Source organism: Oryzias melastigma, linkage group LG11 (assembly GCF_002922805.2).
Source record: "Oryzias melastigma strain HK-1 linkage group LG11, ASM292280v2, whole genome shotgun sequence".
NCBI classification, from domain to species: Eukaryota; Metazoa; Chordata; class Actinopteri; order Beloniformes; family Adrianichthyidae; genus Oryzias; species Oryzias melastigma.
This window is the reverse complement of record NC_050522.1, coordinates 3,603,539-3,613,854: the sequence shown is the minus strand read 5'-3', so window position 1 is coordinate 3,613,854 and position 10,316 is coordinate 3,603,539. Positions and strand designations below refer to the sequence as shown.

Below are 10,316 nucleotides of genomic sequence, written 5' to 3'. Positions count from 1 at the left end.
AGCACAGGCGGCGCTTTCCCTGTGAAGCAACGTAAAGCGTGGAGGCAGACGCTGCTGGGTGTCGGCAAGGAGAAATCAACAGGTGCTGAGCAGTGTGAAACATCCGATGCAGCTAATGTAAAGGGATGGCAGGGGTCGTGTCAATCCACACGAAGTGTTTACCTTAAGACTCAAAGGGTTGATTCAACCCACCTTAACCTCTGATCTGTAATTCACAAGAACGTCTGCTTCGTCTTAAGCAGATCCAATGATTTTATCTAAGTCGCACGCCGATCATCTTCTGATCCATTGTCAAATTGTTCCTTATGATCTTTTATTTATCATAATGCTGTTTTTAGCCAAAATCTAAAGTCCTCTGTTGTTCAGGGACGTAATTTCTGCAGAGCAGCAGGACGTGATTAGAAATTCACCTCTGAGTTGTGAGTGGGACAGTTGCTATTTACACCGTTTCTTTATTCCTTTTTTAAATTCATCTCTCTATCCAACTTTCCTTCTTACCTTTTTGCATCCTTCCTTCCATCCCTTCTTCCCTCCCTCCCTCTGTCCATCATCCATCCTTCCTTCCATCCATCCCTCCCTCTGTCCATCATCCATTCCTCCATCTATCCATCCCTCCCTCTGTCCATCATCCATCCGTCCATCCCTCCCTCTGTCCATCATCCATCCGTCCATCTATCCATCCCTCCCTCCCTCCCTCTTGTCCATCATCTATCCGTCCATCCTCTTAAAGGATGGATGGACCCTTTTGGTGTCACAGTGATGCTGGAGCCTATCCCAGCTGTCACCAGGCAGGATAACATTTTGGATGGTTTATCACTGCAGTCTTCTAGAAGAAAAAAATTAACTGAGGGAGATGAAGAAGTGTCTTTCCTCACATCAGAATCTAAAAACCTGTGTCATTTTCTAGGACATATTTTCAGGAGATCATTAGAAACTCACCTGTGTGGACTGGACTGTTTGCATTGAGTAACCCCGCCCACATTTCCCTCCCCCATTGTTGAGGGTTTGGAGCAGGGACCTTCCTGTCCACCTGTGGATTTTCTACATCACACTTTTCTTTTTCAAATGTATTTTTTTGTCTGCTCCTTATTCACAATTTGAATAAAGAAATACTCAGAAATGACTTTTCAGTCTTAATTCACTTTATATAGGTCCATCATCAGAAACATGTTAAAAACACAGTTTTCATCAGAGTTTAAAAAGAGAAAGAACTCAATTTACCTCATCTTTATTTAGCCCTTTAACACCAAACTCCATTGTTTATGTTCTTCGATTTACCTAAACTTTTCAACCATTAACAGGATAATTCCAACAGGTTGTGAAGGAGAAAAGCGGCTCGACAAACCCCAATAATGAAACATGACACAGCTTCCCTTCGACATGTGAGACATCCAGCAGGAGACATCAGAGACGCTGAGATTTATGCCACAACAGCTATTGAGGAGCTGCATGTGGAAGGGTAATCGGGGGGGGAAATGGGCTGGAAATTCTCTTCTTCATGCCACATTGATTCATCCTTCAGAGACACAAACATCCCCGTTATGATCACCTCTGTGGAGGAGTGCTGGGATGATCATTAGAGACCCACAGCGCACTGATCCCAGGTCTGCAGGAGGTCATCCAGCTTCAGCAGTTCTGGAAACTGCAGTGGAGACATGCGTGCACGGGCGATGAAGACGAGGAGTGCCACTGTCACAACACATGTTTATGATGATTCCATATCCCACAGGACTCAGCAGATGTTATCCTGCCGAAGGTCCATCAGTACCTCTGAGCTGCAGTTTAGTCCAGCTTTCCAAAGCAAACCAACGTTTCCAGGATGATAAACTACGAAAAAAAAAATAATAATAAAAAGCCACAAGAAAACACTAATCTTTTCTTTCTGTATAAAATTTCCCACTTTTCATCCAATATGTTTAAACTCCTCCTCAAAAAGTTTCTGTCTTTATAACAAACACATGTCATGAGCCTCAATTCATGCTTTAAAGTCACTTCTCTGTGGTCCTCAGCTGAGGCTGCAGGACCGTCATCTTTAAAGCCTTTGTCAGAGCTGTCATTACAGGTTCACATATCGTCATTCAGGAGCCATTACTCGCACTTTACTAATGTCTAGAGCAAACTACAGCTCAGGGCCACGTGCAGCCCATTAAACTATTTAATCTGGCCCTCCATACTGGCAGAAACAATACTGATAATCCTTGTTAGCGGTTCATTGTCTCTGTAATTCTAGTGTCTCCCCATTGGTGGTGCACTACAAATAAATTGACTTTTAAGGTGCTAAAATTTATTCTGCTTTCATGTGGTGTTGGAAGATTTGTTGTTTTTCTGACAGTCGTGTGTCGTCCGAGTCAGAAGGTCGTTTTTCCGATCATTCCAACACTACATGAATTTCTCTAAGTTTACGGTTTTTCAACCCACTTTTGCAACTGGCACTAAAATGAAAACAAAAGCCACACATTTTGAAATAAAAGCTCCAAAATGTTCAGTTTTAAAAGATCTATGCTATTTGTGGTGTGTTTTGACACAGATTCCATGTTATTTCTTTCTCTGATTAGGTGCTTTTCCAAACACTCCATGCATTTGCTCATTGTCAGGTCTTTCTTCAAATTTCAGAACCTTCTGTGGTCCATAAGTCAAAAAGTTTGCCCACCCCTAGTCTAGAGTGTGTCGTAAGAGATCTGTATAACACCATCATTCTAGTCATTAGTAACGTGCAGTACAGGCTCCTTACTGACTGGTGTGCATGGGCTCTGCATGGATATATAAGAGCCTGTAGGACATCCACACAAACTACACCCTGATTGTCTAATTCGATTATTTCTAATAGTCAGTTCTGTTCCTTCAATTCTGACTTTTTAAACCTTTGAATTCTCTTTCTAAAATGTTATTCTCTGTCTCAAACATTTCAGTGTTGTTCATTTCGAGATTCAACATTTTGATGGCCCAGAATGGAAAAAGCTAGTTCTTTTTCTGTCTCACTAGAATAAACTAGTCGATCTAAGAGCACATCGATAGCCAGACAATCAAATCATGATACTGACGTGACATCAGCGTCTGCTCCGTTCTGTTGGAGCACAAGATAGCAGCCATTCTTATTATCTTCTCATTAGCTGCAGTGACATGTGCAGAATGACCTTGATCAGATCGATGATCTGAGAACAGTGTACATGGACCCTGTAAAACTGAATTTGATGATAACAAATATACACAACATGTCTGAGCAGACTAAATCCTTTTGACCTGCGCAGAAGTATCTAAAATGCAGGAAATGACAGTAGAAGAGCAAGTAGCAAGTTCCATTGTTAACAAACCTGCAGCTTTGGGTGAGATGATGTTCTGAGCATACTTTTATTAATAATAATAAAATTTTAAAGTCACTGCTGTTTGCCAATAATTTTCTAAACCGGTGTTGTTAGTATCTTATTCTTGGCTGCACGGACCCGGAGGAAGGGTTAGAGTTTGGCCTTGGATGCGATTAGAATCTGTGCAGGCAATGCAGCAATGTGCATCTTGAAGATGTGGGGATAATATCAGCCTTTATTTTGTCTTGACACGTTTGTAACCAATCGTCACAAATTCACATGATTGTTTTCACTGTTTCAGAGGACTGTTCAGAATGCAAAGCGGCATTTGTCTATTCAAAAACTGCCTCTGCCAGCTCACACATTGTCCTGAAGCCGCTCAGAGACACAGTTCTCCCGGGAGACACGGTTTTCTGAGTCGCGCAGAGCAGCCGGACAGAGTGCGGTCTGAAACCTTCCCTGAAGCTCACACCGTAGCAAAGCACCCTTCCCTGCCCGCAAACACAAAGTCATAACCCTGGCCGCTCTGCTCAGCGATGTGGTTTGCTTGTGCAGAGCAGCCGATCGGTTCTGTTTGAGCTCCAGAACGTCCGACTGGAGCTAGCTCCTTACAGTAGCAGACAGTGACGTCAGCGGCATGGTTTGATTGGTTGGATATCGATGTGCTCTTAGATTGACTAGTTGTTCTAGTAAGACTGAAAAAACAAGGTTTGTTCCATCAAATGTGCAGTCTCATCTAAAAATTAACTTTCAAACTAAACATTGTAAAACAATTAATAAAAAATAACCCCTAATTTTGAAAGGTGAGCATTAGTAAACAGACATCATTGTTAAAAATAATCTCAAATGGTTAAATAAGTGATTGTTCATTAAAATGTAAAGTTTGCAAGATTTATAAATACGTTTATTTTCAAAAGAAAAAACGAAAAAAAATATTTGTTAACCGTATTTAAACTGTTTAATTTTATTTTTATTTTCAGTTAATTCTTGATTCATTATCAAGTTTGTTTGATTTGCAATATTTGCAATCTCATTGCACGTGTATTTTCTTTTTACCTAACGTGTTAATGTCAATCTTTCGGTTCTGGATGCTTATTGGATGAAGTGATTTTTCTGTCCAATCAGAAGCGAGAAGGTGTGTGCTTAGTAAGCCTCGGGTCTCACATGCAGGCAGAACAGAAAGACGTGCGAAGGAGCAGGAAGTCGATCCACGGTGACCAGTTTTGCTTCAGAATAAAATAAGTTGATGCTGAGTTTGTGGAAACACAGTACATGTAAGTACTACATGTCTGAGCTTGCTATGATGTGTGTAAATCATGCATTTGACACAGAAAATGTAAGTTAATTGTGTATAGCATTAGTGTGCTAGCAATTAAGCTAATTTTTGGAACAAGCTTTCATATGTATGTATGTATGTAAGACTTGGAATGTTTTTTGTTTTTTTTTGGAAGACTAAAAGACACTTTTATACAGTGGACCAGAGAAATCCAGTCTCTTTGGACCCTGTTGGTGAACTTTGAAGTACTCCAAAAGAGATTCTGGCTGCTATCCAGAAGAGGGCTGTCCTCCTGCGCCGACTCCAGTTCCTGCCTCATGTGTGCCCAGCTCTGCTGACCTGCTAACCACGCGTGGAGCTAATAAGCGTGTTTGAGATGACCAAGGCGGACCCGGCGCTGCGCAGATCTCCTGCAGCGCGGTGCATGCTGGTTAGTTTCTGTCACCAACGTCAAATGTGCGCCGTCACGAAGTATCACGAGAAAGGGGCAGGTTCAAGGCGCATTCGTAAGCCAGCGCAGCCAGAAAATAGGTACTGCACTGGCTTCAAGCTGCCTTGAAGACTTCAAAACAATGCATTGTGGGAAACGGTGTCCTGAAAGTTCTTGTAGTTTGATGTGAAATAACTGGCCCTAAATTAAGGAAATTTGTGGGGTTTTTTTTTTTTTTTTTTACTCTTTCTGGTATAAACATTGCAAATAATCTGTGGTCATGTCTGTTATTGTTGTGTTTAAAATTAACTTTAATTTATATTTTATCTGTTTATTTGGGACAGTGCTCATGAAATGAATCCCCCGGCCATTTTTTATCTGCTTTACTCTGAAATATGTTAAAATAATATAAAAGTCACAACAGCACAAATCATCCTAGGAGGAGTGGCATATTAACTTTCAGCCGAATGGTAAGGACAACCCTCCACTCCTTGTTCTCGCACAGTCTCGTCGTTCGCCCTCATCTCAGGCGCCTTTCTCCGCCCCCTCCTGCAGTAGCTTGGTCTCGCCGACGATGCAGGCGAGGCGCTGGGGATCTCAAACACTACTGTAACATCTACTGCTCTCCATCCACTAAGTTGAAGGATTCGTGAGTACGTGCACATGTTTTTTTTTATTTGCTTGCTCTGCAAGTGAAAGGGACAGTTTGTTTTAGGCCACAACAATCTCAAGCAACGATTCAGGCCTGCAACTTTAACAAAATTCATAAGATCCGAACGGAAACGAAAAAGAAAAAAAAGGGAAGAGAATTTGGAAATACCAATGTAATTGAATTGTGAAATTTAGCTGAATCATATTTTGTTTATTACTTATTAATCAATACTGTGTGTTGTATTTCATTTATTTTTATTTTGTATGAATTCAGTTGTACACAAAATTAATTTTTCTTAGTAGAAATTGTGATTTAAATTAACTCTTTTGCACCGGCAACATTGTTAACCTAAATAGGTATGTGACAAAAAATGTCATATTAGGTTGATTGCTCTGATATTTATATCACTGGAAAGGGCTGAAAGAGACCATTCCAACGGTATAAAGATCATTAAGATAGCTCAAAGAATAAGAAAGTTATGGCACGTTAGGTGATCAAAAGTAGGGTATAATTTTACTCCTAAATAAACAGCAAAACAGTGATATTTTTGTGACCAGAAACAAAGATTAGAGTCTTTAAATTGTTGTAACTTTCTCATTATTTGTCCAATCCACCTCCTTTGTTCCGGTTGTCCGTCTGGCTCCTTGGTCAGCGGGATTCAGAACCGGGGAAACTCGTCTTCCGGCCTCCTTTCTCTTCCTCCTACCTGCATCTCTTGCAGTCATTAAAAAAAGAGTCTCCATTGGTCACGCCCCCCTGCTGCACCTGCGTCCAATTTGCAGGAGTGAGGCAGCCCGCTCATGGGCCTCCAGGTTTAAAACACAAGTAAAAAAAAACAAGTTCACTTGACCCCGTTACATCCCCCCACAGCAGAATGGAGGCAGTCCCTGCCATGTTCACAGCCGGAAGCGGGCTGGAGGCACACCGAAATTTGTCCTTTCGGAACGTCGCACTGGTTCAGGCCCTGGCAAGTCCACATGCCCTGGCACCAGCATAGGACTGATACACACCTTCAAAGAGTTCCTATGCAACACTTTCATCACTCCTCCCTTTTCAGATTTCAAACTGTAGACTAGCCCAGTATCACCGACTGTCCCAATTATAATGTGAGGTTCGGGGTCCCAACCGCCGTGCAATTTACCTTGTCTGTTGCGGTTTCTGTCTCTAACCCACACACGTTTACCTACAAGTAAGGGCATCGCAGTAGCGTGTCGATCAAAAGCCTTTTTCTCACGGTCAGCAGCAACAGACATTTTTCCACGTGCAACCCCATATGCATACTGCAACCTCTGGTGGTGATCATGCACCCAACCTGTCAAGTTACAGGTGCACTCTTGCTGCCCTACACCCATCCCCATGTCAACTGGGAGGCGGATGTGCCGCCCAAACATCAAATAGGATGGAGCAAACCCTGTCGCGCTGTGCGTAGTGTTGTTGTATGCTTGCATGAGTTCTGGCAAGTATTCGGGCCATTTACTCTGCCTGTCAAACTCTAGCGTGCGAAGCATACCTAGTAAGGTTCGATTCATCCTCTCTACTCGCCCATTACCTGCTGGGTGATAGGGAGTAGTTCTGCTCTTTGTAACCCCATACAAGTCACAAAGCTGTTTAACTAATTCTGACTCAAAATTGGGACCTTGATCAGAATGAAAACGAGATGGACAGCCAAACGTTTGAATGATGTTAGACCAAATAGCGCGAACTGTTGTTTTGGCTGTCTGATCTTTAGTAGGGACAGCCCAGGAGTAACGTGTAAACATGTCAGTCATTACTAGAATATTCTGGTAACAGTCGTCAGGTCTACTCAACGAGAGGAAGTCAAGGGCAACTACTTCCAGAGGGTAGTTGGCACTGATCGAGCACAAAGGTGCTTTAGGCTCTGATCTGTCCTTAAGGCTGCAAACGACACACCCAGACTGGAACCCCCGCACCTGTTTCTCCATGTCAACCCAGAAAAAGCGTCGCCTTAGGGTGGCCAGTGTTCTTCCAGTCCCTGCGTGGGCTGTGGCCTCATGGTAGTTCTCCCATATCTTTTTACACTTCAAAGCTGGACACACAATTTGGTACAATTGTTCATGGGTGTTGGGATCAATACATTTTCGGCAAAGGACACCTTCACGGATGCAAAGCTTTTCAAACTGTTTCAAGAGTCTCTGTGTGCCCTTGCTGATTGGGTTCCCACTCTGATGAGAAGGGTACACACCCTGTTCCACGTACCTCTTCACAGTTTGTATGTCTTCATCTGCCTCTTGTGCAGCCACCCATTCACTGGGTTGATGTGAAAATTGTTCTTCCTCACCGGTTACAATGGCAGATGTCACCGGACCTGTCTGGGTGATGGCTGCAGGCTGCTGGAGATGGTGTTGAATGGGGTGACGGGAAAGGGCATCAGCATTGACGTTCTCTCGTCCACTCCGGTACTTGACCTCAAGGTCGAATGACACCAGCTGGGCCACCCAACGCTGTTCAACCGCACCAAGCTTTGCTGTTGAAAGATGGGCAACAGGGTTATTGTCCGTGTAAACAATGCACTTTGCTCCAGTCAAGTAATCCTTAAATTTTTCTGTTACAGCCCACTTTAATGCCAGAAGTTCTAATTTAAAGGAGCTGTAGTTGGAATCATTACGCTCCGTGGGGTGTAGACTTCGGCTAGCATAGGCAATAACCCGCTCCTTGCCTTCCTGCACCTGACCCAAGACAGCCCCCAAGCCCTGGTGACTGGCATCTGTGTAGAGAACAAACGGCTTAGAATAGTCAGCATAGGCAAGTACAGGAGCTTCTGTAAGAGTCTTCTTGAGTTGGTCGAAGGCGCCCTGGGCTTCTGCTGACCAATTCAGGAGTCTGGAGCCTAAACGACGATCATTAGGTACACCCACCAGCAGGGCGTTCAGTGGTTGTGCCACTTTTGCAAACTTTGGCACAAATCGCCGATAGTACCCTGCCAAGCCCAGAAAGGCCTTCAGTTCTTTGGCTGTCGTAGGAGTTGGCCAGTTTAGAACAGCTGAGACTTTTTCAGGATCGGGTGTGATCCCTTTTTGCTCCACAACATGTCCCAGAAATTTTACCTGATGCTGAAGAAGTTTGCATTTATTAGGCTTAAGTTTCAGTCCGTTTTTCTGCAACCGCTCAAACACCTCGTCCAGGTGTTTCAGATGTGTATCAAAGTCTGCAGAGTAGACAATAATATCATCCAAATACACAAGAACAGAGTCTGTGATTTGTCCACTTAGGCACTGCTGCATCAATCGTTGAAAGGTTGCTGGAGCGTTGCAGAGGCCAAAGGGCATGCGTTGGAACTCAAATAGACCCACCGGTGTCGTAAAAGCAGTTTTTTCACGGTCACGTGGATCCATCTCTACCTGCCAATACCCGCTAGCCAGGTCTAGGGTGGAAAACCAAGCTGCTTGGGACATTGAGGTCAGGGTCTCTTCAATTCTGGGAAGGGGAAAAGCATCTTTGTGTGTTACAGAGTTCAACTTTCAGTAATCAACACAAAATCTCCAACTGCCATCTTTCTTCCTCACCATCACGATAGGGGCAGCCCAGGGGCTTTTACTTTCTGTAATGACACCACTTTGTAGCATGTTTGTGAGTAGGGCACGCATATCCTTGTACAACAGGGGTGGTAGTGGCCTGAAGCGCTCCCGTATGGGGGCCGAATCTCCTGTGGGGATGCAGTGCCTCACTGTAGAGATCCTCCCAAAGTCCTCTTCTTGGGAAGAAAAAACCTTGGCCCACTTTTGTAGTAGCAGCTTTAGCCTGTCCTTCTCACCCTCCGTCAGGTCCGGTCGATCTGCAAGTTTCATGACCTCAAAAGCCCCATCTTCCTCTGCGAGGTTGCAAGCATCCACCAGGCCCACCTCCACAAAGCCCTCTTCACCTGGGGTCAGGCAAACATCTTGTGAGCTGTAAACATCCTCATCTCGGATATGATACACCTGGCCCAGCTTCTGGTAGTGCCCTACGGGAACAGCAAAGTTATTCAAATTATGGATGCGGAGGGGTAGCCGGCCTCGTCTTACTGTCACTACAGTACGGGCCACAGCTAAGGCACCAGGTTCCTCAAGGGCCTCCACCAGGCCACGGTATTCACAGCCTCGTGGTCCCATCCTTGCACGCCCCCACACACGCAGGAATGGTGACCTTACGGTGTGCTAGCCGCACATGGCCGAGGAAGTCATTCTTGGCAGTCACCACGACTTGTTGGCACGTGGCGAATGCTGCTCTCCAAGCACTTTGGGACCTTGGGTTCTGACAGGAGAAGGAGACTGGGCCATCATTATGAAACACTACATCCCAACATGCTTGCACCACGTTCATTCCTATAATGAGGGGGCTAGTCAAAAACTCATCCTCCACAATAAAAACTCCCCGTTGTGCTATAAAATGGCCTTCAATAACGAAATCCATGATCATGTAACCCTTACAGGGAATATTGAGTCAATTTACAGCTTTCAGTTTTATTAGTTCTGGGGGTTGCTGCACTTCACACCCCAAAAAGTGTTGTGTGAAGATGCTTTGCTGCATTAAGGTGGTTTGTGAGCCGGTGTCTAGGAGTCCCGTCAACTTTATGCCTCCCATCTCTACATCCACTAGAGGACACTGACCCACCAATAATTCGGATGGCCCTTTTGACTCCCCCTTAGGTGCCAACCC

General features: G+C 44.3%; 1 protein-coding gene across 1 annotated transcript; it reads right to left on the bottom strand.

Annotated features, from left to right (window-relative positions):
- Positions 1-8,957: 8,957 nt before the first annotated feature.
- LOC112140445 lies at positions 8,958-9,801 on the bottom strand. Its single transcript, XM_024263407.2, has 2 exons — positions 9,185-9,801; positions 8,958-9,095 (listed from the first exon to the last, which is right to left on the bottom strand). The coding sequence occupies exons 1-2, from the start codon at positions 9,767-9,769 to the stop codon at positions 9,090-9,092; spliced, it is 591 nt and encodes a 196-aa protein (XP_024119175.1). The 5' UTR covers positions 9,770-9,801; the 3' UTR covers positions 8,958-9,089.
- Between the last annotated feature and the right edge of the window lie 515 nt (positions 9,802-10,316).

Excerpts from the sequence above, each read along its gene's own strand:
- LOC112140445 (XM_024263407.2), bottom strand. The coding sequence starts at position 9,769 with ATGGGACCACGAGGCTGTGAATACCGTGGCCTGGTGGAGGCCCTTGAG.